At 38.6% G+C, this 24156-nt stretch overlaps 1 protein-coding gene across 4 annotated transcripts in view; it reads right to left on the bottom strand.

The window, feature by feature from the left end:
- MCC (MCC regulator of WNT signaling pathway) overlaps positions 1–24156 on the bottom strand; it is a 185795-nt gene that overhangs the window by 131236 nt on the left and 30403 nt on the right. Inside the window, exon 1 of one of the 4 annotated variants that reach the window (XM_071731182.1) lies at positions 9447–10073. The exons of the other annotated variants lie outside the window; for them this stretch is intronic. Within the exon in view, the coding sequence (XP_071587283.1) occupies positions 9447–9503 (57 nt within the window). The 5' untranslated portion in view covers positions 9504–10073. Of the gene's footprint in view, positions 1–9446; positions 10074–24156 lie in introns of those variants that run through there. 4 annotated transcript variants of the gene reach the window in all.

Below are 24156 nucleotides of genomic sequence, written 5' to 3'. Positions count from 1 at the left end.
ATATAAGCATCATTCAAAGCCTTTGCTCTAATGTATAAAAATAGATATCACAACTGCACAGTATTTTTCCTCTGCACAGATGGGAAGGTTGCATATATTTCCTATATTTGCATACGTTCAGGTCTAGTCTCTTCCATTCTCTATCCTCAACTCCTTGTTCCATGGCCCACAACCAGGTCTCATTCATACCTTTTTCGCCCTCTCTCCCTAAAATCACAGGTCCCCCCATTCTTCATCTCCCAGCACAGAGACCTTGTGATATTTCCAGTTTTCTGCCTAAGATGTGCTCCCAGTGACCTCTGCTACCCTGTCCTTCTAAGCTATCTCCTCACTTCAAGTCCTGGTCTCCGTGCAGCACAACCTCCAGCCTTCCTTGTTCCTGACAGCCAGAGTCCAGCCTCCTATGTGCCTCTTTCTTATTTCTGAGTCCAGCTCTTGCTCTTTACCACTTTTAATCAGAAAGCACAGTTTTCAGAATCTGACAAAGCTATACTGGGTGATTAAGAGTGGGGATTGTCTGGAGACAGAAAACTGCAGACATCTTCACATTGTGTCACAGTGATTGTAGCCAAACCCAAAAAAACCAAGGGAAGACTTCCACTAACCTCTGAGATACAGCAAACTTAGTGAAACTTTCACTGCAGCTTTACTTGCAGTGATCTAGACAAATATTAAACTGAGCACTTGCAAACATTTTTGCGGCCTTCTGTGAATACCTTCACAAGATCATTTAAAAGAAAAATTACATGAATGCTAACACCCTGGCAAAATCAATTCTATAGCAAACTTGTGTGGCAAGGGAAAGAACCACAGATGTTCTTGTATTTTTAGTATGGGGAGGCTTTGTTTCACTGGATTCATTTGTGGAAACAAATGTGACATTTCATCTGATAATTATCCCAAGACATTCAGCTTATGAAAGAATGCAATTTCATTAGGCAGAATCTCACAAAGGCAGAATGTGACAGGACTTTACTTAAGGAAGCAATGTTAATAGATTTTTTTAACTCAGATTTTTAATGCAGAATTTTAAAAAGGTTTATTCAATAGGCGTGGCCAACCAAAGTTTGGGAATTTTCTTAATTACTATACATATTTAACAAAGACAAATGTCGTATTTTAATAACAGTCAACCATTTCTATCTTATTTTTTCCAATATGCTATAATCTTGTAAGAAAATATGTTGTTTATTATTATTATGGTAGCAGCCATTCATAATTAACTGTTCTTTACAATACCCTCTCATTTATCTGAAAATAGTGGAACAACCCAAGTACAAACAAGCAGGATATACTCAAAAGAAAAAGCTCCTAAGACAGTAATGCCAGTAATTCTTCAATCATCACACACATCACACACATTTAACTTTAAAAGAGACATCTGGATATTGCAGAAAGAAACATCTGAACATAGTTAAGTCACATTTAAAAATAAACACAAGTTTAAACACCATCAGCTTTTCTGCTTCAATTTCAGGTTCACCTCCTAAAGCTAAGTATTTACATACATATTGTTTTAAAATATTTTCTATAATCTAGACTTCCATTGAGAGAAGTAGCTGTGTCAATGTGCATATCAAGGCAGTGGTTCAACAGCACACAGCATCACTTCTAGCAGAATTTCAGACCATGAAATGGAAAAGTGGACTGTAGATTACTTTATGCCACTGTGGAAACTGCTACCTGTTAGCATGATTGCTTCCAGCTCACATAATGTATCTGTAATGCTAGATCCTGAAATCTACCACATCTGACTTTTCATTACAAGTATCTTGGAATCTTGAGGTGATTAAAATAAGGACCAGCAATCCCACCACAACTTCACCATACTAATGATAAGAAACAATGCTTAATTTGTGAGAGTTTACAGTCAAAGCAGACAAGACAAAGAAAAGATATGCACAGAGAAGTAGGGGGATTTACTCAGAGTCTTTACACAAGGAGACACAGCCCAGGTCCCAGATAGCTCTGGTGCCATCTCTACCACCAAGGCTTCAACTAAGATGCTGGTTTAATGCCTTACCTGGAAAGAAGAAAAAAAAAAAGTCATCACGAATAGCAATACTGAAAAAATGAGAGAAAAAATAAAACCTATTTATATTTTTTCCTCTAGAATTTTCAATACCAACTACGTTTTCATATACTTTCACTTGCAAAAATACTTTTTTTCTGTGTTTTGAATTTGACAGAAGTGAAAAGATTTCTGTCAATTAATATTTTAATGTCAATGACAAATTTTCATGTATAATTACAACAAAGTTGGCATACGTAAGCCAATTTCCAGAGTCTAGAGATGAGAGAAGTCTAAATCTTCAGAAAACACAGCTCACTCATGCAAAAGGTTCATTTGTCTGGCAAATCTTGATCTGGGACTCATTAATGCAGACTATCACCTGTGTCAAAACACTCTATTTACTAGCACCAGATCCCCACACCAAACCTCCATCCTTCCATCACAGAGAATCTTTGACTGGAGAGACAATCTCATTTCCCTACACAGACACTGCTGCCTTTGCAAACATTAACTCTGCAATCTATAGATTCCTCTTCCAGAAATTTTTGTTTATGTGTTCCTTTAAAGACCACAAATCCATGGATTGCAGAGGAACACATAAAATACTTCATGAAAGGATGTGTTGCAATTGTTCCCACATAGAGCCACATCCTGGTATGTCCAATCCTGATCAAGGACAAAAATATATTTTTGTTTTCTAACACATATTAGAATGGGAGGAGAGAAAGATGATGATCATCTTCAAAAATCTCCTAGGAATGAACCCTGGCTTTTTAATCTAGAGAATAAAAACATTAAATCTCTAAAAGCATTTAGAGGACCCAATACATTGTTAATGTTATTTTCACAATATATGGTTGTCTTAACTGATTTTTCAGCCCAAAAGGCATTTTTAAGATATTTTTTTTTGAGCAAGCAATGTTAAAATATCAAGCAGATAAGTTACATAATTTTTTTTTTCTGTTTTTTTTTCATTAGGAGGCTACAGAAGAGCATTATCTGTGCTGACAGTGTCTGGGCATTCAGACTAATCTTTTTATAGTGCTTTAATTTAATAACATCCAACCCTGGAACACATTCTGTGCCTGATAAGCAGATCACACAAATCCAGAAGAAAAAACCCATTCTTTGAAGTCACTATTTTTTTTTATACTGGACGTATAATGCATCAGTCACACTGTAAATTACATACGCTGACCGTGCCAGAGCACCCCCCACTGAAGCATGGATTCACATTCATGTTGTAACACATGTTCCTAAAATCATCACTACAGCTCACTGATAACATACCAGCAAACCTGTCTATTAAAAAACTGCAGTTACCCAAATGAGTCTAGAAAAGCTGACCTTCCCCCTTCAAAGGGTGTTTTCACCTATATAATTTAACACAAGATTTCAAAATAGGCTATAAAAATAAATTAGATTTTTCAAAGAGATAAATAATTGCATATGTATCAAAGAGAGCAGAAGTGTCTGGATTCAGATCCACTAAGAGCTGGATTCAGATTTGATGGTCACTATCTGGGACCATGTCCATTAAAAGTTCACACTGAAATATTTTCTTTCAGTTAGGATAAATCTGTCAGTGTAGCTGAGACACACAGCAACTAATTACATGTCCATTTACTGATTCAGCACCTCGCAGTACAATAATATGGGAAAATAACAGGCTTGCAAGGTTGACTAACATCTCACAAATCCATTTGAACCAGGAAAGAGGACAAAGTTCACTCAAAAGAGATTTGCAAACTCTGCCTCAGCAACTGTGAAGTAGTAAAGCTGGGAACACTCTTGTAAGCCTACAGGTGTTATTGCTGCCACCCGATGAGTTTTCTCCAGATTTCCATTCAATTCCATTTAAGAAATTTTCTCCTTAAGATACTTTGATCTAAGCATACTGGCTTGCTGTACTCACTTCTCTAAGACTAGCATTTCACAAGCACTGTTCACCTTTTCAGTTTCCCTACTGTTACCAAAGAAATTGGTTATGCAACATTTTCAAGGATGAAATAATTAAAATATATGCACACATACTATTCGATAACCACATTTCGCTGTGTTACATTACAAGGCTGCAATAATTTAAAGGAGTAATGATAAATGATAAATGATTTATAGCACTTCCCAGAATATCTTCTGACTGGAAAAAGTATATACCTTCTCTCATGGCAAAACACAGTATACCCCTCTATGTTATAAGCTGCATTACACCTTTGACACTGATGGCCAGGGCCATGTTCAGTAGCAGAGACAGACTTGCAGTATTGAAATGTTGTTTACCTGCTCACAAGAAGTGCTGGAAGTATACTGGCATGACTGTGGCATGGTCAGAGACCATTTAGGATGCAGATGCAATATTAAGGTGACATTTACTTGCTGACTGTCTTAAGAAGAATACTACCAAAGCCAGGAAGAGAAAGCACGTGTCTGAGATGTAATCCTAGTCTTGAATCCATACAAAATCTCTTCCCTGTTCTGTCTGTGCTATTTCCTCACATGTAGGTACAACATAAGCTGATGCTTGCTCTAAAAGAACAGAGACACATGGGCAAGTACCTCAGGGTGAGGATTGCCACAGTTGACCTTTTCCCTTGCCACTGAGGCTTAGCTTCTTAATACCCTGTTCTTCTGGTGGTAACCCACCTCACTCCAGAGTCCCCTCAGACTTACTCACTGGCCTCATGTACACAACTTCAATCCATGCAGCCCCTTTTCTTCCTGTAATTCTACTTGTACACCATTATTTTCCTTGAAGTAAAGTGTCTAAGCACAGCAGCTGTGGAACACACATCCTAGAAGAATGTGCATTATTTCCCTACTGTAAAATTTTGAAAGTCACAATTTGGGCCTTTAAAACCACCTCTCTTTACTTCTTCACATCTGGTATTGTAATCTATAAGATTTTGGTGAAATCTTTCTTATGATAGAACTCAGTGTTCCACTTGCTCTACAAATAGAATCCTTTGAATCCTTTCTTTCCTTCCGTTCTCCAAAATCTGAAATACCCCACTGTTAAAATCAACAAATAAACAAGTTACTAATGTTTCCCAGAACAAATAGTCTATGTGTTCGTTTCAGTCCATGTAAAGTGCTAAAGAATATGCATCTGTTTCTAATGCTTCAATCCACAACATTCTCATCTGAAACATCTGTCTTAAAAGTACAACAAAATAAGCAGAAGGTATAAGGAATCCACCTAGAGCAGCATGGCACCTTCATATTTTGCTGTGCAGAAAAGAACATATCCTATTTAGAATTTATACTCCATCAACATATACAGGAACTGCTAAATGAACATAGCAAACAATCACATTATACAATTATCATATGGAATGTACTGCGATACAATAATACCAGCTCTGATTCCACAACAATGTGTCTTAGGAACAGCCTTACCATCAGCTGATTCACAAGGCTCACTGTAATGAAAACAATACTCAGGAACATAACTTGGCTCTTAATCCAAGGACATAATTCATCCCTTAAGTATACAACTGTCAAAAATACCATCAAGCTCTGTACTTGTATTTCCTCCATGTTCCTACACTACTAATTAAAACTATCCCAGAATTAGACGTGGGTGTAACTGCTGACCAGAGTTAGCCCAATAGATGTACTAGGCCAGATCACAGATCTCTCTGCCTCAGCACATCTCAAACTTGGATGCACAGGGGAGTGTACAAAGACAAAGCTAATACATAGTGATACACCTCCTTATAATGCTGGCACCTCAAGTCAGGTAGTGCCTTTGAATTTGGAAGAAGAAGAAAATATATATCAGACAAATATATATCAGCTCCTTCTGTAAAACACAGCTCCAGAAAAACTGAATGAATATATACAAGCCATGTAAATTCTGACAAAGTTTCATTTTTAACTATGTAAAAAGCAGCCTGTAATTTCACTTTCTGTGCACCAGACTGTTTATGTTAATGATGCTGGCTTTCAAAATACGCTTTGTGATTATCATAGAATCATTGAATGGCTTGGTTTGGAAGGGACCTTAAAGATCATCTAGTTCTAACACCCCTTTATGGGCAGGGACACCTCTCACTGCACCAGGTTGCCAAAGCCCCATCCAACCTGGCCTGAAACACTTCCAGTGATGGGGCCTCTATAGGTTCTCTGGACAAAACATTCAGGTTTACAGTAAAGGCTTTAATTACACTAAAGGTTTACAGTATTGTATGACTAAAAAATAGAAAGGATTCAAAGAGCCCTTAATTGGGGTGCCACGTATTGCATACAAATATTTCTTGATCAAGACTTAAACTAAACTCAGCAAATCATGTTAAGCCATAATATTGATGGGTGAAGACCCATTTCATAACAACAGCAATCAGTTTCCTTGGACACTGCTAGTTATTTACAAAAATACCAGAGGCTGTTACACGTTCTCATGGCATACAGCAAAATTTATCAACTAATTCTAGATTTTTAAGTTTGCCCCCCCCTGAATTTTTAATATTAAAAAAAAACCCCAAAGCCTAACACTACCACTAAGCAAACCTTTTCTACCTCTCTATGCAGTCACAACACACTGAATCTACCAGGTAAACAACACACTGGAAAAAATCACTCTTTCTCTGGACAGAAGAAAGAGAAGGTTGAAAGATGAGACAAGCAGAAGAAATGAGGTAGCATCTAGTGATACATGTATCAGTAAAAACCACTTGGAACATGAGTTTTGTAGAAGCCTGGTTGACCTACTGCAGAAATCATGGGGTTTTTTCTGCTTTCTCTGTGACCTTCGGACAGGGCTGGGCAGAGTAAATAAAGAATATCAAGATCTCTATTTACCTGGACAAGAGTTTAGGAATAGCAAACATCAACCACAAATAAGTTTCTACAATCACACTGTGCCTCGAAAAAAGATTCACCCTAATTTTTAGCCATTTCCCAAAGAGAGATGTAAACCTCAAGTACAACTTTTCATTGCAAATGAAATGAGTCAGAAAAATTTAATTCTCTCTTTTTGTTTAATGTACCCATTCAATAATACATTTACTATATCTTCAGGGCTTTGTAGTTGTCCTGTTTATTTTAGTAACTTTAGTTTCACGACTAGAGCTCCACGCACCGAGATACAGAGATCATGGCAGTTCCACCAAAATCCACTGTCCACCATATGAATCACTGTCTCTCTTGATGCATTCTCATATTAACCATCCATACACACTAGTATCAGCCCACTGTAGTGTGAAAATTTGAACTGACTGTAGAGATAGAACTACAGGAGAAAACATACTAAGGAAGCAGTCATTTAATCAAATTCCTATTGTAGCCAGTTCAAAAATTTTCCATTGTTTAAATTAATACAATCCTACTGTCTTCCATCATTCAAATATAAACACAGCATTCAGAAGATATCATAGAGGGAAAGGAAGAAAAAGCAGGAGGTCTTGATAAAGAAGTGGAAAACATAAGTATACAAACTGCAGGTACATCCCTTACCCAGGGCTTTCTGTCTTTGGTTACAGCAGTCAAAACAGTTCTCAGTCACCCCTATGACAAGGCCTGATATTAGCATACAAATCACAGGGAGCTGGTTAAGTAGTTAAAGATTAGAGGTGAGCAGTAACTGCTTCCCAGAGTACTTAAGCATTTTCACCCCTATGCAAGGTGTAACATGATGATTCTCTATGATGCTTTTATTCAAAACACACTGTTTTGTCCCATTGCTGAAGCTGGCCTGGCCCTTTGGGTGACTCAGGTTAACAAACACTCACACCAGTAACTCACATAACAAAGATGAAGACTAGTGGCAAAGTAATGATGATCAGCAGCTGGGGAAAGGAGTGCAAGATCTTCCCTGGTATGTCTGCAGTCAGAGAGGGGCCAATTTCTAACTGTGGCCAGACTACACCTGTAAATTAAGTATTAAATAAGCTTGTTGGAAGAAACTAAAAAACATTTAAAAAATTGTATGGTGCACAGTCACATACGTCTTTCGATACTTCCTGTTAAAACATCAGAAGAAAAAGCAATTTCTTAGAACAAAAGTCTATGTGAGGTAAACTTGAACAGCTAACATTTCAAGGTAGCGGTGTTACCGGCAAATACTGTCTGTACCAAATAATGAACCAGGCTCAAATCTTTTGTGATTTTCCATGTTTTATGTGATCCTGCACAATCTTGAAAATAAAATGTTGAGGGGCTAGAAAGCAGTGATCATCAGGCCATCGACACAACCACAGCCAGAAACATCGTGGCAGACTTCTGACAAAAGTAACCCAGACTTTTACACTGAGTTTATGAGTTCAGTTGCCAATGCAGAATTTCTAAGCAATCATTTGAAAAAGTTACACAACTGAACTATTTTGTACTTTAAAGAGGAATAGATATGAACTTTATTTCACAAGAACTGCCCAGTCACAAACCCACTGTTCCTCTTGCATTGCAGGGTACTGCACTTGCTTAGGTCTCACACACTCCCTCTATCATGAGTCCTTCTCACTGATTTATTTACCATTCTGTACCAGAGTATGTCCTTTCTCTGGTAAACTAACTCTAGTAATTAAGTCTCTAATTTTGCAAGCATATCCTATAATATTCTTAACAAAAAAACCCAAATATAAAGTAAAAAGTGTACTAAAGAAATGGGCAAAAGGTAAAGAGAGGCATTTCAGTTAAATTAGGACAATACAGACTGCAGATTCAATTTTCTACAAAATTACCTTAATCAAACACTTGGGGTTTCACAGCATTACTTAATTAGCAGTTCTAAGTAAAGCCCATAAGGATCTCTAGGACATTTCAATAAATTACAAAATTTGCCACTACTAAAATATGTATTATGCATTTTCATGACATCTGATATGGCTTTCATTTCAAATTTATTAAAAACACACATGATCCTGCTATACAAAAACCAGACATACTCTGGGTTATAGAAATAACAGCTTATTGTAGTTTCCAATTGTATAGCATAAAATTCCCACGACTTATTTTCATTTAGGCAAGGAAGGAAAGTAACCTAATTCATCTAACCTAAAGAAACAACACCACCTTGGCTAAATACAAGCAAACACAACTTCTGCCAATGTTGTCCTCTTATCAATAAATATTTGTCATCTTCCACTCAACCCACTTCCCTCCTAAATTAGTCACCATCTGCTTAATCTCAGCTGAGATCTCCATATTTCACCTACTGCAAAGATGAATGTTGAGTATAAACACAGCTCTTGGGAGGCAAGTCAATCTCTGCTGCAGGATAGCAAGAAAAATGTCTCTATATTGGTACAATCATTTGTTTTTCACCACTTTATTCTGAGTAGGGTAGCAAAAAAGTTCAGGTCATTTCCTGACTAGCACAGCAAGTTACAGCAAGATACACATTCTATTAATTTTTAATTGCTTTCCTTGCAGATTGAAAGCCCAAAAGGGAAGCATTTCTTTTTAAAGCATAAAGAAGGGCACTCAGACTGCTTACCTCACTCGGCACTGCAGGGGAGTCATTTCCATATTTCATAGCAACTCCAGAATTCATTATTAGACTTTTCAGGGCTTGACGATTTATGCAGATTTTAATGCTTCAAAGCTTTGTTCAACTAATTCAATACTTTCTTCTCAAAATTTTTTCTGTCTTACACATTTTGCTCTAGACAGCCATTTTTACTCCACACTGATAGTTTAAAATAATGGTGCAAGATCTTCTAAAAGAGTCAAACTGGTTTTGACTTCACAGACAATCCATCGCTGTAAGAGACTTGTTAATGCCGTGAAGTGCTCAGAGAGTGCAGGGAAAGCACTGCTTGCCAGGATTCGAGGGCTCTCTTAGTCCATCTGCAAGGCATGCTTCATCTCTGCTGTCTGTTTCATGCTGCTCTTTTCCACAACTCTGTTTAAGGGCATCTCCCAATGCCGCTTAATGTACTCAGAAAAAATTAATGAGCTTCATGCACATTCACGGAGAAATTAAAGGAGAGTGCTGCTACAGTCTTCAGTGTTCAGGGAAGGAGAATGAAAAAGAGAAGAATGCTCTCGTCCCCGAGACAAACCAATGCTGCACTTCGTGCTAAAGTTTCTTCTGCCAGTAAGCCCGGAGTTTAAGTGGTTTATGATCAAACACAGCTGTCTTGCTGCTGGCTAAAGGATGCATGGAAGGGGCGGTGCTAAAAGGAGAGTGCAAATGGGAGGGAGATATCTATACAGAGAGTTCATTTTGGAATCACAGGCATCTTTCCAGATTTCTGCATGCTAATTACTATACATAAAACAATAAAGCTATGCAACAGGAAATGCTACCTGGATAACAAAAAATTGGATTCATATTTCCCTATTCCCATGTGTAATTAAGTAAGGAAAATTGGGAGGCTTTTGGGAGGGGGTGGGGGGTGTGTGTGTAAAGGTTTCAAAAGGTCATAGTAAGCCCAAAAGCACCATTAGAAAGCTGCAGATTTTATGTAACACTCTGACATTTCAGAAAGACTTTGGGAAGATACTACTGAAGAAGAGAAGAAAAAAGCACTTGATTTCAACACACACCTAATAATCTATAAAAATCTTTAAGAAGCTGGATTTTTAGACATGCTGAACCATTGCAAGAACTGATAACCTCCTCTCGCCTTCTGTCCATCCCCTAAAACATACTGACAGCCCCACACACTTCCCAATGCAGCTGAAATGTACCTGAACAACTGAATACAACTAATCATTACACTTTCAAATGAGTTCAGAAAAAAAACGAGAAACAGTAATAAATGCTATACAAGGTGTGGCAAAATTCTTAAACCCCAACAGAAACATTCATGTGGGAAACAATGCTCTTCAAGAAAAACATTTTGAAAATCATGTTGTGATATTCTTTTTCCACGTCTGTTAATCACAGATTAATATCAGTACACAGACATAGGGATATTAATCCAAATGACATTAAGTGAAATAAAATAAAGAACCACGATAAGCAGATGTACATTGTTCTATGATACTAAAAAGCAGTGGCACTTTCTGGGTTCCTGTCCTTACTCCATGCCCAGCACCAGGAACTGCAGCTCTCCTCTGGCTCAGGGGGTATGGGGAGTGCCATAATCTCTTTACAAGACTTTTAACTTCAATTCTCCTGGTCTACTTACCAGAGTTTTCTTTCTTTTTTTCTGTATTTTCCTACTCTTCAGTTTGACTCTAGCAGTTGGTATTTTTTTTGTTTCCCTTCCCCTTACATTTCCCTTCTCTCGTCCACCTTGTATTTCCTCTACGGAATTTCCCTACTTGACAGCGTGCTCTCTGTCTCACCTTCACATTAATTTCTGTCTCTAGCCTTCGTGCTGAGTATATTCCTCTTTGCTGGTTCGCTTTGTTCCCGACACACGGCCCCCTTTCAGGCCCCCCAGCCCCAGCACCGGGCTGCACTGCGCTCTGCTGGCGGAACGCGGCTCTCGCAGCCACCGCAAGAGGCACCGGGTCACCACTCCGGGCAACCCGCGTTACCCCGCCTCCAGGGGCTGGCAAGCCAGAAAGATGTGGAATCCTCCAGACGACAGACCCTAGCATGCAGCTGCATATCCACAGCAGGTTTGTCTAAAAATTTGACTAACAGCGTTCCTGTATGCCCAGAAAAAAAAAGGTACTGTACAATGACAGTTCATTTCTCATACCGGAGGAAAAAAAAACAGCTTTGATTCAAAAAATTCCTTCAGCTGACAAGTTTCCAAGTTATGCGTTCACAAATAGGAGGATGAAAAAGCTTTTGTATTTCGCAGCACTATCGACTTTTATATTCCATTTTATAAGCTGCCTAGAATCTGCTCTGATCTTTGTCCAATTCTGTCACATGTATCATGGACTCACCAACACACGGACAAGTCTCAGAACTACTTAAGAGTAGAGTTCTAAGGTTTTCCTCCTCTAAAGCAAAGGCCACATTAACTATTACTTCAATATATCGGATTTCCTGTTCTGCTGTCCTATACTGCCAGTTTCTTACCTGCTGACTATGAATAGGCATTCAGAAATCAAGTTTGTATTTGCTTTCCTCAGTCACCATTGCTGTCCATTCCTGGCAGACTAGCCAGACAGACCATGGTACTACAGATGCATCACATTGCATTATGGTGCAGGGCAGTCGAGGATCTAAATTATATCCATTCCATATTAATACCCCTATGCTGCACAGGATTTTCTTTTGCCTCCTTCCTGCTCCATACAGTAACATGGTGAAAAGAGACAGAGATACGGACTGAAAAACAACAGCAGAATTCAGTTTCAGATGTGTATAAGAATGTGGGAGGAAAATGCAGGCACTTAACAATTAAATGTAACTCATGCAAATTAATAAAGCAGTTAAACCAAACTCTGAGAAAAAATGCTTTTACTTCAACCCAGGATGACTCTCATTGCAATCTCTGCATGCTTTCACAGAGTGGTACAGGATTACACATTTCTCATTCATTTCCTGTGGAGGGCTAGCTAAGAATAAACGCAATCATTTTTCTAAAATAGTTACTATTATATTCCAGTCTTTCAATACATCAAGACATATTCATTTAACACATCAACACATCAAAACATCTAGCATCAAGAATGTTTTTTGAGTACTTGAAGATGGGAGAATTTGTTCCTATGTGACATGTCATATTATTTAGGATCTCTCAGAGTTCATTTACTAATTGAATGAAAACATTACATCACAAATTTAAACTCCCAGACAAATGTAACCCATTGTTTCCATGCAGTTCCACCATTTTCAAATAGAAGTGATCTAATACAGTAGCAAAGTACTAAGAACTCTGTTGAAGCCAAAGCACACTTTCCCACTGGCTTGTGCCAAAGGCAGGCTTCACAGAAAAAAGAGGAAAATCTCAAGTATGCCAATTTTGCCTTGCCAGAAAAAGATCAGAGCACCCTGTGATCCAGTGAGAGAGAGATGCCTGTTGGACACAGTCCCTCTCTGTTTCTGTTTGGCAGCTGACTGTTCATGCACCATCTCCCTGACTCAGTTCCTCAACCAGGGTAGTGATGCTCCATTGCCCTCCACCTTGTGCTTGTCTTCATTTTTAACCACCACATTCAGGGAGGGGGTCAGAATGTGAATGGGAAAAGGATCAAGGGGACTAGCAAAAATTTCTGTAAGTATATTAACAGCAAAAGGAAGACTAGGGAAGGTGTGGGGCCCCTCAGAAAGGAAACAGACAACTAGTGACAAGTGATATGGAAAAGGCTGAGGTTCTTAATGACTTCTTTACCTCAGTCTTCACTGGCAAGGGCTCCAGCCACACTCCTGAAGTCATGGAAGACAATGGCAAGGGTTGGAAGGAAGAACTGCCAACTGTAAGTGAAGATCAGATTTGTGACGATCTGAAGAACCTGGAAGTGTTCAAGTCCATGGGGTCTGAAGGGATACACCCATGGGTACTGAGGGAACTGGCAGATGTGGTTGCTAAACCACCATCTATTATATTCCAAAAGTCATGGCAGTCCAGTGAAGGCTCCACTGACTGGAAAAGGGGAAACATAACCCCCATTTTCCAAAAGGAAAACAAGGAGGATCAGGGAACTATAGGCTGGTGAGTTTCACCTCTGTGTCTGGTAAGATCATGGAGCAGATCCTCCTGAAGGCACTGCTAGAGCAGAAGAATAAAGAAGAGGTGACTGGGTATAATCAAGACAGCTTCACCAAGGGCAAATTGTGCCTGACAAACCTTGTGGCCTTCTGTGAGAAGGTCACAACATCAATAGACAAGGGAAGAGCAACCCGTGACAAGTGGAGTCCCTCAAGGATCAGTGTTGGGACTGGTCCTGTTTAACATCTTCGTCAGTGACATGGATGGGGGCATTGAGTGCACCCTCAGCAAGTTCCCTGATGACCCCAAGCTGAGTGGTGTGGCTGACACACTGGAGGGAAGGGATGCCATCCAGAGAGACCTTGACAGGCTGGAGAAGTGGGACCATGCCAATCTCATGGAGTTCAGCAAGACCAAGTGCAAGGTCCTGCATCCCAAGCACTGATACAGGCTGAGCAGTGAGTGGCTTGAGAGCAGCCCTGATGAAAAGGACTTGCGGGTGCTGGTGGATGAGAAGTTCAACATGAGCCATCAGTGTACACCTGCAGCCCAGAAAGCTAAACATATCCTTGGCTGCATCAAGAGAAGTGTGGCCAGGAGGTCAAAGGAGGTGATTCTCCCCCTCTGCTCTGCTCTTGTGATACCCCACATGGAGTATGCATCCAGTTCTGGAGCCCCTTTTACAGGAAGAAAGACATGGATATGCTGGAGTGTGTCCAGAGGAGGGCCATGAGGATGATGAGAGGGCTGGAGCACCTCTTCTATGAAGACAGACTGAGAGAGTTGGGGTTATTCAGTCTGGAGAAAAGAAGGTTTCAAGGAGACCTTATTGTAGCCTTCCAGTATCTGAAGGGGCCTACAAGAAAGCTGGTGAGGGACTTTTTGGGATGTCAGGTAGTGATAGGACTAGGGGGAATGGATTCAAACTAGAGGAGGATAGACAGAGATTGGAAGTTAGGAAGAAGTTTTTCACTGTGAGGGTGGTGAGACACTGGAATGGGTTGCCCAGAGAGGTGGTGGAAGCCCCATCCCTGGAAGATTTTAAGTCCAGGCTGGACAGAGCTCTGAGCAACCTGATCTGCTGCCCATGGCAGCAGGTTGGAGCTAGATGATCTTAAAGGTCCCTTCCAACCCTGAAAATTCTATGATTCTACAAATCTCTCAACCTACAGATGTGCATTTTGTAGCCCAAAAGGTCATGGTGTCAGTGGGTACTTCAGTAAGTACTATGATACAAACCAGGAGGAAAAAAAAACCTGGATGACCCTGACTGTCACTTGAGACTTTCAAAACCAACATCTAGTAACCATGTTCTGTCAAGAAAGAGACACTGTCCTGGGCTACCATGCAATCTCATTGCATTCTGACCAATTACTACTTTCTGTACCTCTAAAGCACTCACAATACGTACTGCTTGTAGGTAAGTGCAGTTGCACTGACAGATTATTCTCAAGATAATTTCAGAATTATCCAGTAACAACCATTAGTGTGGCCAGTTTGATGACTGTTGATCTAATAATCCTACGACCAGTCTCTTTCATTTTTTTACTCTTCTAAACTGTAGTAGAAGTATCACTGACATGTATCTGAGATGCACTGAGGAGTCTATCTTTGGATTGGATCTGAGAAACCATTTAAGATTTAGTCTATCAATTGTTTTGAAAGGATTCTTTCAAAATAGAGATACAACTCTCTTGCCTTTACCACTTTTTCTTTTAAAACTACCAGAGAATATGGAAAAAGACAAAATAGCACTCAGGTTATATCAGGTTATATTATTGCCTTGTAATATCTGAGTAATTACGGTACTCTACATCTTAACAATTACTGAAGCAGGTGTGACAAATGTAACACATGAATGTTCCTTCCTTGTTTTGACAGCTGCAGAGTGAAAACTACAGCACAAAACCAATTTTCTATTATCTTCAGCATCTTGTGTACCACTTTCTGAGAAGCAGTTTCACTCAGCATATAACATGCACGATTAACTGATCACAGTTCCAGGACATATGAAATAAGATCTTCTTAGTTGGTTCTGTTTAATTAGCTATTTAGCTGAAATGCAACCGAGCATTTAGTTTCTGTTTGCTTCAATATAAACTCTACAGTTAGAGCAAGATCCTGCACAATCCCACACTCCAGTAAACTATCTTAAAATACTCCAGATCTCCTACATACAATTTAGGTTTTTTTCTCACTCTGGTACAAAATACTAAATTTCCATGGACAAAAGATTATCACTCAGAAGGTTAGCATCAAGGCTAAACTTGGAAGCAGAAATGCAGTACAGTAGTTGGATAATGTTTCCAGAAATTTTGTTATTCAATAACGCTAATGCACTATGATTTGAAAGGGAGAGGCTGAAAGGGATGGTAGATTCTTCTTGATGCAAACTGTTCTCATTAATGCTAGTGAAGGTTATGTATCTAGATGGAGAGAAAAAATGTAATTCATTTGAACCAATTGCAAGTAACCTTATACTGAACAATGAAGCAATCTATCTGAAGAAATCACAAGCAAACTTCTTTCCTTCAGTCACATCGTCTTGATTAGTCTAAAACTGAAACATGCTTAGAGCAATGTAATTTCCAAATAGCACTTCAATCAGCTACTCTCACCTGTTCACCCTTCCTCAAATAATTAATCCACTTAAAAAGTCATGTCCTTGACCTGACCAGTCTCCTTGGGAGTTCACATTTGATCTTTTTTTTCCATCCTCCAGTATATCACACCATGAAGCCACTCACCAACCTGTCAAACAGCCTGTCTCATTTTCTGTCCTTTAATACAAAGCCATCACATTAATTCTAGTTCCCTCTGACCCCACAGAGCCTCAGAATCAGGTCAGGACAGAGAAAGGACCAGGCAGTCAATGTGTGCGCCTGTTACTCACATTAGAGATCTGTCCATGAGGACAACAGGGAGAGACTAGCAATTTCTATGCTCCTTTCATGCTGCAGCCACTTAATTATCATCACTGTTCATTTGTTCCTTGCTTAAAAACACCAATAACACCATTCTTTAATTAATGCTATCATATTTCTGCTACTCTTCCTTTCACTGTTCAGCATTCCCTCAGTTTAGTCATGCATTCACCCAGTTATTAACCAAAAGGCAAATTATTAATTTTTCTTCAGTATGGGTAGCCATTGTGATTTAACATCTCTAGACACAGCCTATGGTTTTGCACATTTATTGCTCTAAAAATATGACCACTCGTAATAAAATGCCCATGGATTAATTCTACCTTTAAGATGTTTATTCCCTTATTTTGTCAGAACTTGTATTCTTTAAAGTTTATCACTTGTGAACTGAATCTCTTTTAAAAATCCTCACATGCATAAAAGGATTTGCCATAACTCCCATGCTAAGTCTCTCTTGTTTTTCCCAATCCCTGGTATAGTGAGATTCCTTCATTTACACCCTCTTATTACCTGTAAAGTCTTGGTTTTCTGTCTTGTCCTTCATACACTCCAATTTCCACTTCCAATCCCCACAGCACTCATGATCTCACCTCTGCAAACATACAGCAACCCAATAAATAGGCTGCGCACTTTGGCGTCCGCTCTTGAGCACTCTTGAGCTCCGAGACATTTATGTGTCATCAGTCTGGAATTATTTTCCCTAATTGCAAGACTTCTCTCCATTCTAAATTCAATTACCACTGTGTGTTTACGGAACACACAACTCCCTGATCTGGATCTAGGACCATGTAAGTGCCCATAGTGACCCAGAGAATGAGGAGGGATCCTGTCCTGTAGTTTGCATCAGAGCTGTTCACCTACCACCAAGTAGTGAAGCCAAGCATCACTTTTCACTATCTACAGCCAAGATACCTCCTAAATGTTTAACGCTTAAACTGTGATATTCGTAAATATGGTATACACAATCACACAAACAAGTATGTACGGATATATACACTTATTATATACGTGAATGTACACACACTCATCTGTATATATGTATGCATATACGAGTATTTGAAAGTTTGCATTCACTGAAATGTTCCACCTGAAACATTTTCAGTCAGATGAATTCTGGCAAATGCAGGCAAGGTCTGACAGATTCCTACTTGAACCTCAGTAAGATTTTTTGGCTGGAATAAGCCTTACAATAACATAAGCTAAGCATCAACTTTGAGCACTTCAGGCATCTGTACAGCTTTCATTCTAGAGACATTATAGCAAAACTTACTTCAACAAACTTCAACAATAACTTTAGCCAAAATTTTATATATATATATACACACACACACACATATATATATCAAAATTATATATATATATCAAAATGAGGTGTGTGTGTGTGTGTATATATATATATATATATATATATATATATATATATAATTTGGTAAATAACCCCCCCAAGTTTTCAACCAGACCTATTTTACTATCAAAAATTTAAATTTCAGGTTATTGTAATTTAATTCCTACAGCCCTTATCTGACATTTATTTTACTTGCTGTCTTCTTTAGTTGCAAAGTTTAGTCACTTTTCAGGAGATCAGCAAGATAGTTTACTAATCAGTTCTCAAGTCCCTAAGCATTTACTACCCCGTAAAGCTGAGTATTTCTTTATTTTTCTAAAGGCAAGTGGATTTGGTGGGTTTTTTGTTGTCTGGTTGGTTTGTTGTTCTCCCTGGATAGCTAAACACAAAATCCAAGCTCTCTATTTTAACCCTCCTGTTTGGTCTATAAATTCTATGGTTTTTTACCCTTCTAACTGCTTTGCTATGTATCTTTTAACTACCTCCTGGGACTTTTTTCCTACACAACTTCCTACATTTAAGCTTGTCACGAAAACCTCCAAGACTGCCATGCCTCTGCCTCACTCATTTCTACCTCAACCTTCCTGTTGCTGTTTCATTTTACATTGGGAGGGAAAGCAAACAACACTGTTTCAGCATTTTTTGCTATCTCTGACTTTCTTGAGAATCCCGTATTTCGTTAAGTTTAGAAATGACTTGCTAAGTATTTCTAGGGTTTATTCTCAGGTAATGGTCTATGAACAAATTAAAGCAAATAAATGTTTCATCATTCTTAATAAACACCTGGCATCCCTGTAGAGGCTACAGAAACAAAAGCTTTTTCTTCCTTTTCTATAATGCATACCAGGTAATCAATATTAATGGAAAAATTAGATTCAACCAATAATGTACTTATGATCTCTTTAAAAATGCATAGGATAGAAAGATTCAATGTCTGTTTCTCCAATAATTTCTCTAAAATTATAGCTTTGAGAAGGTGAAATAATACAAAACTCAGTGTAAGAAATTACAGATGGCTTAAAAGCACAAACCCTACTTGGGTGCCTCAGCGGGGTTCTTATTTCATTACAAATTCTTCACAGAACAGACACTGCCCTTCCTAAAACTCAAAGTTTATTCTTACTACTTGCTATCTACTACTTCTTTATTCTGACTACTTGCTATCATGATCAGAAGTGTAGCTTACCAATGTACTGCAACATAGTTATTAAATAATCTGATCAGCTGAGAAGATGATCACCTGTGCAGAGGTACTCACCTCCCTGTTTCTCTGCACTGGCACCAGAATACTCCCTTGTGACAGCTGTGCTGACAAACATATATTCATTCAGAAACCTCTGAACATACAGAGACGCAGAGATGCATCCTGTGCTGCCTCAGATCAATGTCCCAGACATGACAGTGACAGAGAAACAACTCCACAGAGCAGAAGTGTCTCGACAAATTTAACCATGTCCCTGACATTCTTTTAAAGAAACCCTGCTTCGTCTCACTTGGTTGGCAGGAGAACAATTACTCCATTATATCTGAACTACCACTGGACTGCAGGAACATATAAGAATCCATTTTCAACTATGCACCGTGGTTAAGATTTTCAGTTTATCACAAGAATTCCTATATATCATTTAACCAAAACACAAGGGTTTAGTACGGGTGTAGAAGGGGACAAGGACTAAGTCTTCTCCTCTTTTTAATAAACCAGAATCCAGAGAAGCTTAGCACTGCCAACTGCAACCATGTCAGGTCAGCAATTTATACTCAGAACAGGCAGAAAATCTGCTAAGACAGAAAAGCCTGTGACAGGAGTACCTGGCAATCTTTCTGGCACATTAGAACCCAGGAGTTTAATGTTGCTCCAACAGACTAATCCTGGGCCTCGGGCTCAGCTCACCACTGCCAAGAGAGATAATAATATTAATACTATACATGGTATAGCCATGTGCAGTGGTGCTGGCCCAACATATCAGAGGAAAAGAAGAAAAAGTTTGGAAAAGTAAAAAGATCTGCACACTTGTTCTGGAGCCAGAGCTCCCACAAGTAAAGTAAACAAAATGGTATGCATTAAGAAAGTCTGTAAGCAATGAGATGGGGGGAAGATACAAATTCCCTGCAAGTTCAAACAGAAGATTTGAAACTTCATCTGTAGTCCTTCACAACACCTTCCTACACACACTCGTGAAGAATCCCTTTTCTAAAGGACACAGTTGCCACATGCCAGTTCTCATCATACAATTACAGTGGCAGAGCTGGGTCAAACCCCATCATTCTGTGCACTTTACCTGCGTTGCATCCTTGTAAGAGATATTGTTCTACTGTCATATAAAAGATGCAGTTGAAAGCCGCAGTCAAAAGGATCTATTAAAAGACTGCCTGAACAAATATTCTCTGTGCTGACAGCTGACATTCATCACTTTGTGCTGTGATCATCTGCAGACTGAAATTTTAACAGAAAAAAAAAAAAAAAAGAACCTCAGCTAATATGCCACTGAAGGGAATTTCTAAGGAAGTTCATAATTTGCCTTTTTAGCATTATTAGAGGGCTATGGAAGCCAGGACTCTGTAAATACAATGTGTAATCCTGTTACACCATATGCCTGCTTCAGACAAACAAACTCCATTACAATACTGGCTCAAAATCAAAGACAAGCAGCAAACAGCTTCCCACATCCTTAAACATAAAAAATGTCTGTCAGACAAAACCTCTGTTGTGCCCAATTTCCAACAAGCCAAGCTTCCTGAATCTATATTCCAACAATCAGTTCTTGCTTTAATTTAATTCTCAGATTCTTTTTTTAGCTTGGTGGATGGAAAAGATGTCTAATTTGGAGGCAAAGGCAGAAAAGACAAGGCTACCTTGGGCACAAACCTTTTACAAATAGCAGGGTCTACTGGTCCACACCACTAGAATCTTCTTCAGCTTCAGGCCTTCCTGACTACTAGGGTTTCCAGCTAAAGGAATCATTAGGTTATATATTTACAGTAATAGCTTTTATTTACATGAAAAATAAATCGTAATACAAGTTGCATGTAGGACATGAAAAACAAATGGCTGCAAGTGCAGGAGACAAAAGACAAAGGACACCCGGCTCCTGTGATTTTCAGTAACAGTAACAGTATGCACTGGTTCCCACAGTCAGAATTAAATGCTGCTTAGTCACCTTAATTCTGTTGTACAGAAAGCACACCCTGTCATACAGATCCATGATCAAAACAGTCCATTCCAAAACTAAAAGTCTCTAGTAACGCCAGGTTACCAGAGGTACACAAACAAGAAAATAAGACAGGAATAACTAAGGAGGAGCATATATCACAGTAATTACAATAAGACACTTTAAGAATCTTGTTCCATTAGGTTTCTGTTTTATCTCAGTGGAGACATCCAAGAGCAGTTCCCCTTAAGCTGAGTAGGTGCAGATTTGTCAAGTGAGGCAATCTGTGCCAATGCCCTCCTACCCAGACACATCCATCTTGTATTGATGGCCCTGCACATAACAAAGCAGGAATACACCTGTTTAGTAAATGGGCAGAACAACAAGATACTGCAGGAAGTGATGCTGCAAATCCTGTAAATATGTCCCTCTTTCTGAGTTAGTAAAAACAACCACAGCTGTAGCACTACATGGGTACTCTGAGGAGATAGGAACACAGGCAGCTACAAGCAAGTGGTCATGATGAAATCCTACTATACTCTATTGACAATAATACAGCTGTACTCTTCTCCTTTGCAAGTCAACTAAGCCCTCATCAAATCTTTCTAAAGGTTTTCAACTAAAAAAGCTCTGGCAACGAAGGTGCTCTGACCTTTCAATAAAGCTGGAGTATCTTTGGAAGGAAAAAATCAGAGACTAAAGGTCCCTAGATCACACCAGTCCAGGGACTGGAGAGTTCAAAAAAACCCCAAATGTGTATCAGCATAATTGTGGTCACATTTTAAAAACATAAGATCTTTGTGCAGAGACTTTATCAGCAAAGCAGAATTATTAACAGCTAAAGGAACAGAGGTATGGGATCATATCAAGGTGACAAAAGAAACAACCCCGATTTTATTATGTAAATGTGGCTACTTTTGGCAACATTGAATTAAGGCAACAGAAACTAACAGTAAGCACACAGATATGTATTAGCATTTACATGCACACATTCTACTAAAAAACAACAAAAATTACAAGTTAATCTAGTCTACTTTAACCATATGCAAGGAGAATACGAAAAGGGAGCTAAATGTATTACAATCTCATTGCTTCAGCTTATTATACTACACTGGAATCATAATGTGAAATATGTCTACCATATAGAGATGCTGCCTCATGCAATGTACTTCAGTAGTACAGTACTACAATGTACTACAGTGGTACTTCAGCTCATGCAACAGAGCAAAATCCCTCCTGAGAGCATGGCCACCAAGTAAGAGAACAGATATGACACCAAACAAATCAGCTATTTTGCTACATTTATCCACATTAGTAATTCTTGTCCAACTTTGAAGATTCAAGTATGAACAAAAAACAACTCCCAAACATGCACACACCAAAAGAAATCCTTTGAAATGCTTCAGTTCTTTCCTGTGCATAAAGAATATTTAAATTATTTGCACCTCAACGCAATACAAACCAAGCTAATAAATTATTACATTTGGAACACATACAAGGGTTCCCATCAGAGATACTTGCTGTAGCATTTAACCTGCTGGCACGAACAAGTATATATCATCAGTAAGTGGTGACAGGTCACATTAAAGGTTAATATATTAGTCATAAATGCTGGTATCAAGAGGAACAGCTATCAAGAGAAACATGTTCTTATTATTCAGGTGTAAAAAATGTGAATCTGAAAAACAATGGAAGAGTTAAACACTCTATAAGGACTTCAGAATTATTCCAGTAAAACAAAAGCTGCACCTGAATATGTGTTATTAAAATCACACACAGCAAAATTGCGTGAAAAGAACAAATAAGAACATATGCAGTGAATATGAATGGTTAAATTTCAAACAGCCCTTTTTCAAAAATCCTCCTCTAAAGGAATAGAAATAATGCTTCAGAGTGGGTATTCCGTTTTTATAAAGCTCTGTAAGGCTGTATGGTCACATGATTTAAACACAAAAAACACATTAAAAATATTCACTTTATAAAAACTAAGCATAGTGATGGTGGACTCAGGGTCACTTAGCCACTGCTAAGTGGAAAACCTAAATGTTAAGGGCAGTGTGGAGACCCTCTGTATTGACTGAGGAGTATAATTTATGCTGTAAAAGTACATATCAACACAGGGTTGTCTTTAGCCTTACTTCAAAGTTTAAAATCAAAAGGAGTTTGTCAGAAATTAAAATAGGAAATTAAACAATAAGTAATAATTGACACTCCAATAGTGAAAAGCACTATTGGGTGATAAGAGAAAAACAACCGCATGACTTCAAACCAGAAAGCACCTAACTGATTCATGTTCACCCATGCAATAGTGACTTTGATAGACCTCTGAGTCTAAACATCTACAAAGGTAAAAAGCCACTGCTTTAGGGGTGTGTCCATGTGGGCTGTGTAGATGCATTTGGGAGAAGCTGCCAGGAACTGTTCGCCCTCAGGGAGGATGACACAGTAAGGCTCTGCTTTTTCATACACATTCTTAAGACGATAAACCTCTCTGGTTAACTTTATGAGCATTTGAAGTTCTAGAGAGAAATGTCCACATAGAGCCTGCTTTTAAATATTTTGCCTTCTGTTGTGCAGATTTACAAAATGAAATACAGTCAACTCCTGGAGGAAAGTAATGCAGTTATTAAACCTCCCCCAGTCTGTTGGAAGTAATCCTGATAGCAGAACAAAGGAGTCTGCCCTGTTAATGTGATTCGATTCCTATGTGAATCCAACACATAAAAATATGAAAGATGAGATCTGCCACTTCTGAGAATAAATGTAAGAGAGCAGCTCAACTTGTCATTGTGGCAAATGCAGCTAGGTAAAACAATCTGAGAAACAGAGAATAAAGTACCCATGTCTAATAATAGCTTTAAGAAGGCTGCTTTATTTCCTTAAAGAGCCTAAATTTAGACTGCAGTATGCCTCTCGGTATTAAAAACTGTGTAAATGGAATAAAACTAAATAGTAAAACCCAAAGTAAATTATTTTCTCCATTTTCTCCCATTCCTTTCTCTCTCCATTTTAATAAAGCCAAAGCAAAAATTTACATATGACCTATGATACCAATGCTCAGCAGGAGTCAAATAGAGACATTATTGTATTAATCTACATACAAATGAGAGACTGCTGATTCTGATGCAGTTTGAAAGAACATAAAAAGAATATTTAAAAGCATATGCCTGTTAAAACAAAGATCAGGCATTTTTCGCAAACATAAAAAGAATTCAGAGGTGGG

This window comes from Heliangelus exortis, chromosome Z (assembly GCF_036169615.1).
Source record: "Heliangelus exortis chromosome Z, bHelExo1.hap1, whole genome shotgun sequence".
In the NCBI taxonomy this organism is placed as follows: domain Eukaryota; kingdom Metazoa; phylum Chordata; class Aves; order Apodiformes; family Trochilidae; genus Heliangelus; species Heliangelus exortis.
This window is presented reverse-complemented; position numbering and strand designations above follow the sequence as displayed.